The 18,869-nt window shown below is 41.1% G+C and overlaps 1 protein-coding gene across 1 annotated transcript in view; it reads left to right on the forward strand.

Moving 5' to 3' along the window:
- Nucleotides 1–18,869, forward strand: part of TAF4B (TATA-box binding protein associated factor 4b) — a 75,569-nt gene that overhangs the window by 11,485 nt on the left and 45,215 nt on the right. The window contains exons 2-9 of the mRNA XM_048508448.1: nt 1,342–1,490; nt 2,091–2,192; nt 6,446–6,601; nt 9,430–9,552; nt 11,011–11,100; nt 13,012–13,707; nt 15,341–15,476; nt 17,389–17,494. Coding sequence (XP_048364405.1) covers nt 1,377–1,490; nt 2,091–2,192; nt 6,446–6,601; nt 9,430–9,552; nt 11,011–11,100; nt 13,012–13,707; nt 15,341–15,476; nt 17,389–17,494 — 1,523 coding nt within the window. The 5' untranslated portion in view covers nt 1,342–1,376. The remainder of the gene's footprint in view (nt 1–1,341; nt 1,491–2,090; nt 2,193–6,445; nt 6,602–9,429; nt 9,553–11,010; nt 11,101–13,011; nt 13,708–15,340; nt 15,477–17,388; nt 17,495–18,869) is intronic.

The following is an 18,869-nucleotide window of genomic DNA, read 5'->3' on the forward strand; positions in this document are numbered from 1 at the left end:
AAATTCCACTACTGGTATGTTATTCGGTTTTGTATTTTATTCCAGAATCCGAAATTATAGCCTATGGCGCCATTATAACCTATGGGGAAGTTGTGTGAGGGGGGCTGTTTTTTTAGCTAGAGGCACCTAATTTGTCACAGAGCTACTGGCCTACATCCATAGAAGAATCCTCACGTTTCAAGCTGGGTGGGTAAGGAGGTCCAATTTTATGGACCTCAAAAGAAAGTTCCTCGATCCATCCTCCATTATTTCCAGTGAGGGGAGGCCTTTTCCCCTCCAGAGCAAAAACAAAGAAACATACCAGTGAGCAACCACCGCTCAATGCCTCCCTCCCCAAGAACCAATGCAAGCCCAACAGAAGCACAAACTAATGTGGAAAGTTCAACATAACCAATGTCAAACCAGAGAATCCCAGCACTTCTAACTCAAGCGGGGGCACTTTTGCACATTCATCAGAGAAGCCCAGCAGAACCCAGGGCCAAAGTAACAGTGCAATGCTACTTGGTACCCTTTCAGAGTTGCCAGAAATTGAACTTTGAACCTGCATAGAAAGCAATGTGCTCTGCCAGTAAGCTACTATAGAACACTCCCCCTCAGACTGTATATTGAAAAGCAAAATATTGTCCACTAATATCAAAATCAACCACATAAATCCTCAGAATTGTGGCATACAGGGCTATGGTATGTTTAAATAAAATCGTTGGCTTACCCTCCCAACATTAAAATCAGCATTTTTGCATACATAGGTGTTTTGGGGGGAGGGGATGCTAGGGCATTTTGGATTGTCAGAACAACTGAAAATGGTGCCTGGCAGACAGTAAGCATGGGGTGGCAATGTATACAGGAGTAGCAAGGAGACAGAGTGAGACATACCTCGCTGGTGGAGTCAGATGGGACAAGTAAATAGAACAGTGTGGTGGCTTAGAGGGGGAGAAGGTGATGAGATGGAAGAAGCAAAGCTAGAGAAGGAGGCAGAAAAGCTGAGACAGAGCAAGAGGGGTGGAAGTTGGGGCCAGAATGAGGCTGGGAATCACTGCTAAGAAGCGTGGATTGGGCAACTGGGGGAGAGGTTGAGAAGAATGATGCATTACTGAGGGAAAGAGCAAAGGGAGTGAAACTGAGTGGAGATAGGACAAAGTAAGATGGAACACAGAGAAGAAGTGGGGCCTGGTGGGTGGGATTTCCCCACCCTTCTGTCATCCCAGCTTGTTTGGACTGGTAATTAGTAAAGCAGTTTCCATGACATAGTGCTAAAATAGGTGTTGAATCTGTATTCTCTATTTAGTGTTCTTCATTAATGAGCTCCACAGAATCTAATGTGGCATTTGTGTGTTTTTGTAGGAACAGTTCTTGTGAGGAGTAACACTGGCCAACTGATGCTAGTGTCTCAACAAGCACTTGTGCAAGCCCAGAGCCAAACCCCAAATAATACAAGTCTAAGACGGTCATTGCCTGCAAATGCATCGGTCGTCAAAATAAGGACTGCACAGGTAATAATTTCAGTAATAAGTATAGTGTATGTCAAAATGCTCTTGCTACTGTTTGTTTCTGTAAGGCTTGGAGTGCTGTCTTCTCACTTCCTTGCATGTTGGCTTGTAAATGAAGTAGATCAACTTTAGATTTAGGTTGGCCTTGCAGTGTTGTTATTGTGGCTTGACTGAGGAGACATGCTTAAATATTTTTAAAAGATTTTTTTTAATGCAGTCAGTTGTATAAATGTCTGTAACATAAAGGGGTTTGTGTCCTCACTGTCTTGTATCTCCAGTGCTACCATACTTGTGAACCAGTACCTGTGAATATGAACATGTAGTGCCTTTGACAAACCCCTTTCAAGTTGCCATGTATCAGTCCACGATTCTTATGTATAGCTTAAATGTGCATTCTTATGTATATCTTTCTGATATGACTACCCCCTTCAAGTTGCCATGTGTCAGTCCACTGCTATGCATTCTTATGCATGTCTTTTCATGCAACAGTGTCATATTCCAACTTCCATGAGGCAAAGAATAGCCATGAAATAGTGTAGAAGAGAAGTGTTGACCCTTTACCTGAGATTTTTGCTTTTTACCAATATTGTGTTTTTTATAAAGAATTCTGGCACACCTGTAGTTAAAGTACTGGCAGCTCCTGTGAAAACAGCATCTCAAACGATTCCTCTTACATCAGCTGTTAAAAAACCTACTGTGATACAGGTAGGACTTCTGTCTTACTTTTTGGTACAGATTTAGATGAATTTTAATCACTGTAATAATAAAAATTAAACCAATGGCACAATTACTGCTGTTTTCTCTGTTCTTTAACGTGTTTCCAAAAGTGAATGCATCAGAGTGGCTCAATATTGTCCTGTTCACCCATATGAATTAAGTGGTCAGTGTAATCTTCGTTGATCAAGTTAGTGGGGTCGATGTTGTCCAATGTCAGTGCCAACTGTCTGCATTCCTCAGAGTTTGGAGCAGTGAAGCAACTGGCCCAAATTTTAATCATTTAAGCATGCTCTGTCAGTAAGTGTGTCTAGTGTATGGAAGTGTGTCTAGTGTATGGAAGTGATGTAAATGTATACAGCTTCATCTTTTGCAGCATTTTAAAATGTATTGTATGGGTTGTGTATGTACTTTCGCTAATATTTCCTAAAGTATTCAGTATATGTAGATGGGGGAGAGAGTTGAAAAGGGGGAAGGGACTGGAAGCTAATGTGTTTTGTTTAGGAATGTCTTGATGCTTAGATGGGAAGGCCTTCCAAATGCATCCCTTCCTGAGGATCTGCAATGCTGGAAGGGAAGAGCTTATGCTGATTATTCTGACTTCTTCTGATGAGGATTGAATATTTCTGATAGGAGCATCCCTTGAACAAAGGATTGCATAATTTTAAAGCTGCTGTCTCTGACTAGTGGAAGCTGTTCCAGTGTTGAATCATGCTGGAGACCCAAAGAAAAGAGGCACAAGATACAGTAACATGAGGAAAGAGCGAAGCCGCCTAGATGGTGGGGAAGAAGCTAGGTCCAAAGCCAGGACTCAGTCAGAAGATGCAGGAAATGGTCTGGGGAGATGGGAACTGCCAATAGGTGACAAAGGAATGAAGATGAGACAGCTGACAGGGAGAGCTGGAAGAGGTAGAGGATGGAGGAATAAAAGGTAGGATAAACTGGATAGGCACAGAGAAAGTTGGCTTTTGAGATGGTACTCATGAGTAAGCTTAGCAGTCAAGGGATAATAGGACAGGCTGTCTTATGGATTAGTAGTTGGTTAAATGTTAGTAAACAGTAAGTAGGGATAAAGGGACTATTCTTGCAGTGGGGGCGCACAATAAACTGGGACTGGTGCTATTTAACTTGTTCCTAAGTTTTTTTTTAAACTTTCGTGGGTGAGTAGCATTGCAGCCAAGTTTGTAGTTGATGCCAGATTGTTCAGGGTGGTGAAAAACAACATGAATTGTAAGATCTACAGGAAGCTCACTCTGAATTGTGTGAGTGGGCAGGAGCATGACAAATGAAGTTCACGACATGCAAGTATAAGATGATGTAGAAAAGAATATAAAATCCTAGTATATGCTGATAGGGTTTGAACTGGCTGAGACTGACAGGAAAAGGGATCTTGGAGTTATAATAGGTAGCTCAGTGAAATGTTGACACACAGTGTGCATTAGCAGTGAAAAAGGCAAACTCCATGCTGGGGATTATTAGGAGGGGAGTGAAAATAAGATGCCCAATACTGTAAAGTTAAAGGCCAAGGCCCCATTTAAGGGTGCCAGGTTGGTCAAGACCAAACTAAAGTGCTGAAGTCTGAGTTCACGCACACCAGGGTAGGACTTCCACCAGTCCCCTTAACTACCCAGGCAAAGCCTGTAGCCCTCCTGGAACTGGGATCAAGAAAGTTGTATACGTATTAGGCAGGTTTCAAAACCAGTTATTTCGATAGCTGTATCCAGTGTAGGCCAAAGTACTGGGTTCAGATAGAAACTCCAGAATTTAGGAACACCACAAAATGAAGTGATTTATCAAAATATTTTATTTTATGTACATTATTTATAGTCTGCCCTTCTCACTGGAACTCAAGGCGGATTACACAGAGTGAGTCAATACAGCTGACAAATGGGATATTCAGTGAACAGTGCAATAGGATTAGGGTTATAAAATCAACCAGAAGAAAAGCGTAAGCATTAACATCACACGTTAAATTATGAAAAATTTCATGGTAGATGGGGTCACAGTGGAGAAGGCGCATGTGCGGGCAGTTGTAGATTTTGCCGATTTGCAGGTTGGCAGGAATTGTGCATGAAAATACAATAAAAGAGTAGTGAACAGTGAAGATAAAAATAAAGCTAAATAACCAACATAGGCACTTTTACAAGCATTGGTTCTAATCTAGAGTTACCTTGTCAAAATAGCTCCAAAGTCTAAGTTAAAAAGGTGACAAGCCATTTTGACCCACCCAGAATCAAATATGTCTCAAAACTAGTGCCAGACAGAGGGCAAAACCAGAGTAAAATATCATTCCTTTATGCTTCATGATCTGTGTTGGCATGATTCTGGTCAACTAATCAAATGTGATCTAATGATGTAGCTTAATCAACTATCGGTGTTTCTAACTAGGTGTCTCAACCTTTCAGGTAAGATTGCCAATTAGTCCTGACACTGTGGTTGCATCAGATCCAATTAAGGAAACACCTACCTTCAACCCATACCACTTTGTGTTAATGAGATAGAATGTGTAGACTCACTCTGGTGACCTTGAAACTACTAGGCCCAATGATTTACCTATCACCTGTGAAAAACTCTCACTGTCCTTATGTGTCCCACTGAAGTGACAGTAAGCTTGAGCAGCCAATTCCCATTTTTTAAATTTTTAACAGGAAACTATAAAATAGGCATAGACTATTGACAAGAACCACGGTGCAGCCTCTTTTGGAATACTGTGTACAGTTTTAATTGTCTCTCAAAAAGGATATTGCAGACCTGGAAAAACTGCAGAAGGCAATGAAGGTGCCTAAGGTGCAGATTGGGAAACAAAAACTGTCCTGGAAAAAGTTTCACGGTGGCCCCCTTGCAAGCTTCTCATCAGGCGTAAGGGTGGACCCTAGCAGGTCAACAGGCACAGAACTGAAGGTCCCCATGGCAGCGGGAGATATGGAGGATTATGTCTTCCACTGTGCAGAATCCAAGATTTTATCTCATTTTCTCCAAGAAACTCAAAGCAGCATAGAATTTACCTTCCTAATTTTATTCTCACAGCAACTTTGTAAAATGGATTAGTTGAGACAGCAAAAGAGAGAAGGACTGATTCAAGGCTATGAAACTAACTTTATGGCTGAAAGGGGATTTGTCCTGCATCTCCCACCCTAGCTTTCTAATTGTAAATCACACTGGCTTTCAAACACTTTAGGTGGAGACTAAGAATGGCTTGCCTGAAGCCACCTGGTGGGTGTGGTAAGATGACAGTTGGCCACCTTTTGGGTTACAAGGTCTCTCCTGGGAACCATTGGAGGTGGGTACAGGGGTGGTGATCTGTGTCTGTACATGGTGACATCACTTCTGATGCCATGCGGAAGCAATAGCATTGCACCAGGTGATCTTTCACTTGCCCCCAAAACTCTTTGGTTTCCATAGAGTTTGGGCGAAACAACTGGCCAGAAGCAGCAATCAGCATAAGATTACCTGTCACTGGTGGGCACCTGGAAACCCTACTTGCAAAAGACCCTGAGATGCAAAAAAAGGGCTGTGAGATTTCTATGTGAAATTCAAAAGCAACCAAGAGAAACACATAATGACTTGTCCCAACAGAAATAATTGATGGATGTTTGAGTTTTGCTTAGTAATAGCTGCAGACTGTACATTTTCTTTCACTAATTCTGTGCGTGTGTGAGGAGATTCACTTTAGTCACAATCCCTTTCTTCATGGCTGATTAAGACCAAAGAATACATCTGGTGTTCCATTTGGAGAACTCCAACATGATGTGTAGTGCAATCCATTCCAAATAGCAAGGCTGAAGCTATTTGAAATTTTTTAAAAATAATCACATTGTCCTGTCCAAGCACCCACAGACATTTTTCTCACATTTTCTCAATTTGGAATGGATGTGTTTGTACACCTGAAATATACCATCCATGTCATCTACATTTTCACCCTTGAACACTGAAATAATAAAACCGCTCAAAGAAAAATAGTTATATATGATTAACAACAAGATGCATCAGCAGTTTCTAGGGTGCAGCATCAGATAAACAAAAGCGCAAGGAAGTTACCAGGACGATGTAACTGTTCACTTGCTCAACCATCTTTACAGTTCCATGCCATCTCATCTTTTGGCTGTACCACTTTAAGAGAGTAGCGAACTGCTATATTTTAGAGCTTAGCTCCTTGATAATATTTATGGTAGAATAATAGTATTATTTTGAAATGTTTATTCCTGTTGAAGTGGGCATTTACATAAATACTTTTTTTCTAACAGTCATCAACATCTACAAACTGTACTGCTACTGTTACTATTGTGAAATCTTTTGCTAGACCACTGGCAAAATCTCCTGACTGTCCTGCACTCTCTGTCACTCAAAAACCAGCTCCCGACAAAGAAGTCATATCAGCGACACAGACCAGCACTTCAACAGTAAGAACAAAATTATCTGAAATCATTGTTTTTGGTGGTAGAAAGTGGTGCAAGCAGGGCATGCTCCAGAGTGGCAAGGTCTTTTTTGCCCAGAAAAGGCCAAAAGTGGTAAAGGTGGTCCTGGTACTTCTGCAGCACAATTATCCAGGGGGTGAGGCCCAGTAGCCTCCCCAGGCTTACTCATTTGGGGGTAGGGCAACTCCATCTAGAAGAGGTGACATCTCAATTGCTGGGTCTGCCCATCAGTTGTACCTCCATCTTGGTGGGATTAAGCTGTAGTTTATTGGCCCCCATCTATTCCAAAATTGCCTCCAGGCAGCAGTTCAAGGCTCCACAACTTCCTTGGATTCTGCTTGAAGTGCAAAATAAAGCTATCATCTGCATGTTGATGACTACCCAACCCAGATCTCCAGATGACTTTTCCCAACTGTTTCATGTTAAAGAAGATGGGGGACAAAATGGAACCTCGAGGGCCCCCAGAGGCCAAGGGGCTGAGCAGCATTCCCCCAGCACACCTTTTGAAACCTGGAATCTAGGTAGCACCAAGACTACTGCAGAACAATGTTTCCTAGTCCCAATCCCAAAAGATGTTCCAGAAGGATTCCATGGTGTTGAAAGCTGCTGAGAGGTCCAGGAGAATCAACAGGGTGGCACTCCTGATGCCTGTCTCTTGGCCTAGGTCAGGGGTAGGGAACCTGCGGCTCTCCAGATGTTCAGGAACTACAATTCCCATCAGCCCCTACCAGCATGGCCAATTGGCCATGCTGACAGAGGCTGATGGAATAGTAGTTCCTGAACATCTGGAGAGCCGCAGGTTCCCTACCCCTGGCCTAGGTCATCAACTAGGGCAGATAAGGCCATTTGAGTCCCATAACCAGACCTGAAACCAGCTGGCATACCCTCATTTTACCTGTTTATACCCTGCCCTGTCAAGCCCTGTGTGATTATTAAGGTGGCTTACAATAAAAATATTTAAAATAAATAACCACAATATTGCTATTGTGCCATATTGCGCAAGAGTTTAAACCCACCAGTATGTTCTGCAGTATAATATATAGAAAGCGTATGTTATTTTTAGCTGTACAGTTAAAACAGATTGCATAAAAACATCTTAGTAAAATCATTAGAATGCAAAATGAGTCAACAGTATGATGTGGCTGCTAAGAAAGCCAATGCAATTCTGGGCTGCATCAACAGGAATATAGTGTCTAGATCAAGGGAAGTAATAGTACCATTCTATTTTGCATTCATTAGACCTTACCTGGAATACTGTTTCAAGTTCTGGTCATCACAATTCAAGAAGGAAATTAACAAGCTGGACTGTGTCCAGAGGAGGATGACCAAAATGGTAAAGGTTCTGGAATTTTCGTTGGAGAAGAGAAGGTTAAGGGATGACATGTGTAAAAGGGTTTTGAAGCTCAGACTCCCTTTTTGGAGTCTGCCTCACTCAAACTCTCCCCAGAGAAATAAAAGAAGAAACCTCTGACAAAAATGGAGGGGAAACTCTGGAAGAGAGAGTGTTGGCCCATATGCTGACAGACACCTCCCTTTGCAGGCACACTGAAAAAAGTAGACTGGAACTTCGGGTAACGTGAAACAGAATTTGTAAAGTTTATTTTGCTAGAATTGAAGGCTTCTCAGTTGACTTGAGAGGTTTTAAACGCTTGTTGATTACAGAAAGTAAACAGCTTCTACTTGTGAGGTTACTCAGTCAGTTACAATAAAGTTTTCTGTTTGGTCACACGCAGGTGGCCAAAATACTTCTTCTCTTAAAGAGGTTCTGGTTCTTAAGCTTTCTCATACACACAGGTTCTAATTTACTTCAGCTTCCTCTCACAGAGGTTTCAGCTTTTAGTTGTTACACATAGACACTAGATTCTCTCTGATCCACACCCTTTCCAGTTCACACAACCACCCAAGTCTTAAGACTGGAAGGACTCTGGCTCAACACTCGCCACCTTCCCTTTCAGTCCCCTGTTAGGGCCTAACTGCCCCCTTTATGGACTAGTCTTCTCCTGACTGGGCTTTGAACTGGGGTTGGACAGACACTAGTCAGGTGCCAAGCACCTGAGTGGCGGATTCACCTTCCACCAAGCCCAGGGCTTTCCCTCACACTCTATCAAGCCTCCTCAGCCTGACTAGAGCAATCTGACTTCTTGTCAGAACACACAAGCAGCAACAGATCTCCCTTCCTGATCTGCTCTCTCTGCTTTGGATCTTGGTCCAAGCACGAACCAAGGAAAAAGAACCCTCAGCACTCCAGCTGCCTCCTTTTCTTTCCCCTGGCAATTTCCTCCAACCAATCAGAACTGGGCAGGACTTAACTCTTTCAGGGCAGTCTCTCACTGGAAACCACTTCCCAAATATGGGCATTTGTCACAACATGAAAGCCATGTTAAATATTTGAAGGGATGTTATGTTGAAGCGGGAACACGCTTGTTTTCTGCTGCTCCAGAGACTGGGACACAGAGTAATGACTTCAAATTATGGGAGAAGAGATTCCATCTACCTTCCTGACAGTAAGGGCTGTTCAACAGTGGAATGTGCTGCCCCAGATGTGGTGGAGTCTCCTTCTTTGGAGGTTTTTAAAGAGAGGCTGGAGGACCATCTGTTGGAAGTGCTTTGATTATGTGTTCCCTCATGGCAGGGGGATGAACTTGATGGCCCTTGTAATGTCTTCTAACTCTATGATTCAGGCATTAGGCAAAAAACATGTACATAACATCACTGGAACACCTGGGAAGAAAGCTACCGGTAGGTGTTTATACTGCTTCGGGACAACTGAACAGGATTTAATTTAACTTTATGTTCTTGACTTCCACTGTCAGGAAATGCTGGAGAATGTGAAGAAGTGCAAAAACTTCTTAGCAACTTTAATAAAGTTGGCATCAAGCGGACCTCAGGCTCCAAAAATGGGACAGAATGTGAAGAATCTGGTCCAGAGTCTCTTGGTAAGAGTTCACCCATGAACACTTAAATACTGATCCTAGTTGCCTTTATTCAAATGGCATTTTAAGCTCTGTATAAAAGTGCAGCCTCCCCCAGATTGAATCTAAAAAACTTTAGAATTTGAAAACTCATTGTCCATCTCCATACATCTGCCTGAATGATTCTTGGAAATGAGCAATTAACCATAGTCTGCTTATAAACCTAACCATTTATAGAACTTTGTTCATGTATGGGTTTACTGTGCTAGTGGGGCATTTATTGCTATGGTTTATATTTCCACCTGCATTGTTTATGGAAGTGTATGTAAATATTGCAAAAATACTATATTGTACACAGCATAATTTCAGAGGAATATGTCACAGCTCTGTGTCAACATATTCAGAAAAAGGACTGCTATAAAAAGGGATTATTATAGTCCTAAATCTGTTTTCTGCATTGGCCTTGATACAACAAGGCTTACAACCACAAGTTTTCTTAAGAGGGAATGGCTGTTTTTGCAGATTTCTTTCTTTTTGCAGATTTTTGTATGGAGTGGGTCCATTGGGATCTGTTTAGGGGACAGGGGTATACAATGGGAGAGAGAAATGAGTAGAAATCAATACAGGCTCTTAAGGAACAATTAAGTCTTTGGAATGTTTGGTTGGATATAGGCTGAAGTGTCAAAATGAGCATACTGCATATGGTTGGAACTTGGAATTTAATCAGTGACTACAAATTAATTCTTAAACAGTTGAAGAAATAATCTCTACACATAGAGTGTTAATTAATAGTGTCATGCTACATTGTCAAAGACCTAGCTCTTGGCATTAATGTTGTTTCATTTTCCAGAATAACTGTAATGAAGAGAGAGAAACTGTGCATGATAAGTCTTATTTTCTAGTTCTGTTGCTATCTTGTGAAGATTGGTGGAAACAACTGATTGTAAGACAGAAACAGTAGGAGGGAGATGATCTCACCAGTGGCTTTTGTTGCAAAACTATAGGCATATTCTAAACAAAGGGCCTCATTATTCTAAAGTATTCTATTACAAACTCTACACATACATCTTGAATTGCATTATATCTAGGGTCTGGTTTGGGAAATACCTGGAGATTCTAAGAGTGGAGCCTGGAAAGGGAGAACTTTGGGGATGGAATGGACCTCAGTAAGGTATCATTCAAAGCCGCCATTTTCTCCAGGGGAACGGATTTGGTCATCTGGAGATCAGTTGTAATAGTGGGAGATCTCCAGGTGTCACCTGGAGTTTGGTAACCCTGCCTTATAGCAAATATTTATAAAGGAGATCTGAACTTCCAAGAAAATAGTCTACCAAGTATCTATAGGACCAGCCTCCATGTACTGGAATTGGAATAACATAATCCTTGTATGAAGTTATTCATTCATGCTAAGAAGTCATTGAATTGGTGGTGTCTGGACAAGCTACATCTCGCATCTATACTATGATTTCTTTTTCTACCTAGGAAGGCAAAATTGAGCCTGAAGAATTTACCAAAAAACTGTACATTGAGCTGAAGTCTTCTCCACAACCATATCTTGTCCCCTTTCTCAAGGTATGTTTTAAAGACAATATTATTAATTTAAAAACCTGAAAAACCTCAGTGGTGATTTTCCTTTGTAGGCAAGGATTGATGTACCAGGGCAGTTGAATGGTAAGCCCATACACGAGCCATTTGGGATTGGGGGTGAGATGAGACCTTAAATCTAAAACCTCAGTACTGGTTTGGTCTCCCTTTGCAGGGAGGTGAAACAGCTGCATCCCATAATGTAGGGACTTTGCCAAGGGGTCCTTGTTTCTGCAACCTCTGCCTATGCAGTGTTGTAGTCAATATAAACATATAGGATTTGTAGGAATTATGTGCCCCCTAAGCATCAATTTAGTCAGTGGCTGAATGGCTCTTGTTAAATAGCATTCAGTTTTAAATTCTTAGTAGCACTACTAAGATCCTCCTTGATCTGAGATTGCAAATGCCTTAGCAGACCAGGTGCTCGGGAGCAGCAGCAGCAGAAGGCCACTGCTTTCACATCCTGCATGTGAGCTCCCAAAGGCATCTGGTGGGCCACTGCGAGTAGCAGAGTGATGGACTAGATGGACTCTGGTATGATCCAGAGTCAGAGAGCCAATGGTGCTCACTGACTGCTTACCTGCTTTCAGTAATGCAAAACTTGTATAATTTAGCTTGATTATAATGTTTCACTGCTTTGGAGGGAATACATGGAGTGGAATGGTATGCATGGTAAACAAACTTAGGGCTGTGCCAAATAGCAATGTATTTGCTAGAATGTATTTTCTAGAAATACATTTTCTAGTGTATTTTCTGCAACCGTATAGACGTCAGTGGGACCATTGAGTGTCACATGCTTCTCTTGAATATGACTTCAAATCTGCCAGGAAGATGTAACTTTAAGTTACTTTACAGAAGGTTGTGCACTATGCATTGTAAGCAGTGGAACAATCTGTCTTTGTTACAGATAATCAAAATGCTTGCGGTAATGTCCTGTATGTACACTCCCCATGGAAGGAAATCATAATGGTTAAAGTATTTTTAATCATGATTTACTGTGCATACTGGCTGCAAATTGGAAAGTTACAGAAAGCTAAAAAGCATCCTGCATATTCAAGGTGGTGTGTTCTAAATTTTATCTAACAAGTTCTTTCAAGATGCAGAAACAATGAGCAGTTTTGCGCTGAGGATTTGTAATTCACTGAATTCCAGATAGTGTGGAGAAATGAATTAAATGGTAAAAAAAGTTTGAGAAATGCTGATTAATTAAAGACAAAAAAATGTGATTGTTATTGTGACAGTCTGTGCTCTAATATTCATAGACACTCTGGCACTCAAAAAGTGTGTGGTTCTCAAGCATGAGGCTCAAGTGCTGTTACAAAAAATGTTGACTCTGGTTGCCAAGAGCAATTAAGCAACCACAACCTTAGGAACAGGGCAGTTGTCATGGAGATGCTTTAGAACTTTAGAGAACTTGCTGTCAGCTTAGCAAATTAATTTGGTAAAGATTATTGAACTGAGATTCATCGTAGAGACTGAAAGGTCATAGTTCTGTTGTGGACTATACATGTTCAGCTTGCTCAGGAGTGTACAGATGCTTTGTTTTTGCAGCACATCTGGGCTGCTTCTCTGTTTTGTGTTTAGAATGTATAGAAAGGGCTGTAAAATGACTCGGCTCCCATGTCTGATGTGAAACACTCAATATGACTGGGGCAGATCTGTTCCATCCATTTTCAGGGAGGTGGGCCACTGTGCCTCAGACTTGTCAAACTCTAGATCAGTTACCTAACAAAAAGTAAACAGATAGAGGTCAGGCAAGCTTGCTGGAAAATCAAGCATGATCAGTTTCATAGTGATAATTTCATTGGGTTCTGCTAAAGTTGTCTGTGATTTCTCTTTAGTACTACTTGACTTGTCGAAAGGATATGAAATTGATACTTTGTCCCCTTTCCATTTTAGAAAAGCATGCTTGCCTTGCGGCAGTTAATGCCAAACACACAGAGCTTCATACAACAGTGTCTTCAGCAATCTTCAACGCAGTCCGCTGCTCCAGTTTGTGCTCCAATGGTGGTCACCACTCCCTCCTTGGTTGCTTGTGGCCCTCCTTTGAACACAGCAGCTCGTCCATCTGCTAGACCAGCCCCTAGGACTCCAGTGGGGACACTGTCTCCTCAGATCTCAAACTCTGTCTCCTGTACACCACTGGCGACAAGAGGATCTCATTATTTTCAGTTTGTACATCCAGTCCAAACCTCATCAGGGGTTCTCCAGGTGTCAAATCCTGTCCCACCCTCTCCACTGACAACAGGAATAGTTACAAAGACTGTACATCTGCCCCATTCCACTGCAGTGACAGGAACAGGAACCACTTCCCTTCAGGGTATAAAACCAGCTGTTGCTTCTACAGCATCCTCCTCCACCCTTTCTGCTCTCAATGCTGCAAAATCAGTTTCTTCTGCTGCAGTAACAACTTCTCTCCAGGTAGTCAAGCAAACCTTGACAACTGCTACGGTGACATCTACTCCAACAGTAACGTCGTCTCTTCAATCTGTAATACCAATAACTGGGACACCAATCACTATCAGACTTGCCCATCCCAATTCTGTCCATCCCCAGTCAGCTCAAAATTCACAAGCTATAAGAGTAAAGCAGCTGGTAAGCTTGTTTGTCTCTGGACTGTGCATACCTTCACAATGTGGTCTTTTTTGTTGGAGGTTGCTGGTTTTAGTAGCCTGTGTTTTATGAAGTACAGTCTGAAAGGTGATGAAAAAGAAATAATGCAGGGCGGGAAGGGAGGTGGAATTAAACTAAAGGTTAGTCTGCCTTATTTGTTAGTTATGCTTATTTGTTGGGTTTTTTAAAAAATATTTCAACCCCCCAAGAAACACAAACAAAAGAAGAAAACTCAATCTAGCACCTAAATAAAGTAGAAAAAGAAGTATATCAGAGACAAAAATTTAACCGTGGTGGTCGATCTACACATAAGTTTATGTGAGAGGTTTCAAAATGCCTAAAAATAAGTCCGTATGCAATTGTTGTCTATATACCATGCATTCAAATATTTATAGAATTCTAACATCCTCAACTCATTGGTTTACCAGAGGTGGGCATTTATCTTTCCTATGTTGTAATGTAAGTGTTTTAGCTGTACTAATGGTGTGGAGGACCCATTTTTGTTATTTGCCAAGATATGGACAGTTAGTTTAAAAGCACACAAGCATCTTCATAAATCAGTGAACATTTTAATACAAAATGGATATGAGTTTGGCTTTTCCCTGAAAAACCAAATGAGTGGATGTGCCCAAAGAATATGTTAAGAGATATGTCCTGTGAGTTACAATGGCAGTAGATACTTTACTCAGTCCTTTGCTAAGAGTTGCTGTGATGTCTTGTATATCCTAAGCATAATATTTAGCTCTAAGTCTCAACTTAAGATCCATGGAGAAAGCAGGTGTAAGCTTTAAAGGCTATATGCCATTTCTTTGATGAAGTAGGGTGATCTAGCACCATTCGTTCCTGAGACTCTGCATATTATCTTTTAATGACATCACATGTTTAAAGACTAATATTGTGGATTTTGTTTTCTGCCTTGATTCAATTAGTTTCTTGGCACAAAGAGGACTCTGAGACACTTAATGCTGCAGGGCCTTTTTTCGATTCCAACAGATGTTGCAGTTGTAAATATTGCCACTCAGTGGGACTTGACAAATCGTACCTAGACCACAGCTGAGAAAATGACAAACTCAATCAGCGTAGGCTATCAGTTCAGTGTAAAAATCACTTTATCAATCGAAGCCTTCTGTTTAAAAGATTCCTTTCCCATTTTTAGTCTCAGTCGACCCAAAAATATTAATTTAGCTTGTGAAAAAGGATCATGATATTGTAGTTGCATTATGCACCTTCCTCAAATACATCTGACCCTTCAGTGCTGCACTGAAAGGCGGCATTTCAGAAAGAGTACTGTGTGTGCTTGGAAGAGCCTGGTAAGCTCTGAAATGCACGGGAGCTCCCTATAGAGGTCAGTTCTCTGTACCCCCTCCCTCAGCTATATTGAGTTGTTTAGTGGAGAGAATGGGGAAATGTTCTGTTCTGAAGCCATTGTGTTTCCTCTCTGGAGGAGGAAGCAGCAGTAGGATTCAATTGTTAGACTTCATGGAAGCGCCTTTTCTACTCCCTCTATATATGTACGAGTGTGCGCATAAAGCAACTGTAATCGCTTGTATTTGGTACAGCCTGTGTTTTATCTCATTTGCCCTCTGTTAGAATGTTTAATGCACTTTTTTCTTAGACAGTCCAGCAGCCACCAGGAAGCACGGTGAGAAAAGTGACCTCAATGCAGCAAACTTCAGAACTCCCTGTTGCACACAAATCGAGTGAAAAAAATCCAATAAATGAATTGATCCAGGCAAACCAGCTTTCTGCAGGTGTGGTTGAATTTCTTCTACTTTAAAACTAGTAGATTAGTAAAATGGTATTTGGTATACAACTGAGGTGATGGGGTGATTGTTAAGAGTGACAGGCTGGTGGTTAAGAGTGGCAGTGTTGTGTTAACTTTCTAAATGAATAATAGTGCTTCATAATTAGAAGAAGAGTTGGCTTTTATAACCTGCTTTTCTCACCCATAAGTAGTCTCAAATCAGTGTATAATTGCCTCCCCCACCACAACAGGCATCCTATGAGATAGTTGGGGCTGAGAGAGTTCTGAGAGAACTACAATTGGTCCAAGATCAAATGTAGATCTCCAGATTACCGTGTTTCCCCGAAAATAAGACAGTGTCTTATATTAATTTTTGCTCCCAAAGATGTGCTATGTCTTATTTTCAGGGGATGTCTTATTTTTCTGTGTTCTGTTCGTCGGGCATGCTTCCAAACAAAAACTTTGCTACGTCTTACTTTCGGGGGATGCCTTATATTTCGCACTTCAGCAAAACCTCTACTACGTCTTATTTTAAGGGGATGTCTTATATTCAGGGAAACAGGGTAGAGTGCATCATTCTTAACCACTACACCATGCGGGTGGACTATCTTGTTTCTATTTGCACGTAATAACATGGAGCATGGGTAGCATTTCTACAGAACAACAGCCAAATTGCTTTTTTTTAAATTAAAAAAGGTACCTGCTTCTATGTGGGAAGGGTAACAGCAGGTTTTTCACAACTCTGTTTGGATAATGACACAAGCAGAGCCTGCTGGATCAGAGCAGTGGTCTGTCTAGTCCAGAATAATGTTTCACACAAAATGGCTAGTAGATGCGTAAGCCATGATATGAGTTATATGAACACAGCCCTGATATGAATTATATGAGCACAGCTCTATGATACATGGTCTCTATCAGATAAAAAAATCATTCTGTTCATAAAATGATGTATAGTGCATAGTATAAAAGAGTTTGACTTTTCTAGAGGTTCTGGGTGTTAATAGATGTCCATGATATATGGAGAGCAACATTTCACAAATCACTTATTCACAGTAGTTGCACTAAGTAAAGAACTGGATTTTCCCAATAGCCATTTTGAGTAGTGGTACAGTGCAACACATGAGCAACATTGGCATCTCATGTGAAATGTGCATAACTCCTCAGCTAAAAATAAAAACAGACTAGAACAGAGATGCAAGGTCAATTCTATTCAATGTCCTTTCACTACCAAGTTCATAGTGCATGTGACCAGTCGTGGTAGGCCCTATTCACCATATAGCTTTTGCTGGGGAAGGAGATGGATTTACATCATGGATTTACCAAAACATCTGTTAACCAAGGGATATGTCAGTGGGTCATTCTAGTATTTCTGTGTCTGTATTCATTTTCCACCATTGCTATATCAAAGTGGTTTCTCTGATGGTAGCCAAGTAAGGACAACTGGCATCTTCTCATAAAGAACTATATGTCTCATGACTTTGAGCCACAAGGCAACAGAAAGTCTTCTGGTGCACCATTATTCTGAGCAGCCACCCTATCCCAGTAGTCTAGAAATTCTCTTGGTGGTTTCCATTATGAAAGATAAAGTTTTCTGAAAGATGGATTTCATCAGTGGCTTTTCTATTCATATAATCTGACTAGTTTCCTTATAAAGTAATATTTCTTAATTAGCTACACTTAATGTTTACTCATACCCATTAGGTACTAATTTGACTTGGCAAAACTAACTCAGTTGTCCAAATAAAATGACCCATGCAGGTAATGCAACTGACTGAACTGGTGCTGTGACCTTGACACAAATATGTTGTTTCCATTTAAAAACTGGGCTATCCTCACAGCTTTTTCCTTCAGCGTATGCATTGAATGTCATCTTGGATTTTGTTTTCTACAGTGGATTGTTCATTCTTTCTTTTTTTTAGGATCCATTGTGAAACAAATTACCCTGCCAGGAAACAAAATTCTGTCGCTTCAAGCATCTCCTGTTCAGAGAAACAAAATAAAAGGGAATGGAACAACATCCTTCAGGTAAAAATAAACAAAGTCGGAAGTTTATATGGCTATGGGGAAGCCTGAGTTAAACGAAAGGGAACAGACAGCAACATAGATGCAAGTGACACCCAAATAAATATTTAAGGCTTCTGATGGGTGTTTTCACTTCCTTTGTTGTAATGTTCTATAGTTAATGAAAGGAAAAGCCTAAGAATTTTGCCCTGATGGCTTTTTCAGGTATTTTGCATTTTGCAGCTTCATTGGAGTTCTATGCTTCTGAAGTTTAGACTTTAATTTGGCTGACTGGCCCTAGTTCGAGACTCTTTTAATCTGTATTGCTTCTGACTGATTGCAGAATCTCACTGTAAGTGCCTATAAGTGCACTTAAATTTTATTAATGTCTTTCTCTGGGTTGTCATTCTCATGGGGTTTTTTTGGGAAAATTTTGTGTGCATCATGCTTGGCTATTATTCCCTATGAAATAACATGAAAAATACTAAGTTTGAAGTACTGTAGGTACTGTTACTTAAAAAACAAAAACAAATTTAAGCTGAACATTGATGTATTTAGTTGGAAGAAGTGTCATGGTTAGTCTCTTCCCCTGAACAGTTATACATAATACTAGCTTTAGACTTAGATTAGAGGGCAGATCTTCCAAATTTGACCTAAAGGTGACATTGTGATTCTATCAGATTAGGAAGGCTAGGTTTCATGGGTATAGTTTACAAACTTTTCTGAGAAGTGTGCATGTATCTGAGGATGAATAGAGCGCTCTAGATGACCAGACTTTGGTTCCTCTGAACTCCTGAAATAGGGATTACAAGTAGGGACCCATGAGGAATTTACAGCCCAGGGGGACAGCAGCAATAGTGCAAGAGGAAGGAGCTTGGCCAGGCTTGGACTTTGGAGAGTAACAATACCAGGAGCACGGGGGGAGGGGCAGGGCAGGCAACTATTGCAGCTTCTCCTCACACCCCCAGCCAAGCTGTCCAGCTGAAGTGCTGTCACTGTTTGCCTGTATTGGTTCCCTTTTAGCACACATGCACAGACATGCACATGTTTGGATGATTTCCACCCCGTCCATTTCCCCTGTGCTTCTAGGTTTTTCTGCAAATCTCTCCCCACGTTTGCAGGGAAAACTTTCTGCTCTCCATCTGGTCCCAATATGTGGATTTAAGTATCCACAGATCAGGGCATAGTTGGCAATTAGATTATGGGATTGAGTATATGAGGAAACTGAAATTGTTGAAGAGTTTTTATTCCTTTGCTCCATCTTCAACCAAGATGGGAGACTGCAACTAAGAAATCAGAAGAAGACTTAGGCTGGGAAGTGTAGCCATGATATGGTGAGAAAATATTCTTAAATGTAAGGATGTGTCAATGGAAACCAAGTTCAAGTTAATGCATGCCA

The sequence above is a fragment of the Sphaerodactylus townsendi genome, linkage group LG09 (genome assembly GCF_021028975.2).
Source record: "Sphaerodactylus townsendi isolate TG3544 linkage group LG09, MPM_Stown_v2.3, whole genome shotgun sequence".
In the NCBI taxonomy this organism is placed as follows: domain Eukaryota; kingdom Metazoa; phylum Chordata; class Lepidosauria; order Squamata; family Sphaerodactylidae; genus Sphaerodactylus; species Sphaerodactylus townsendi.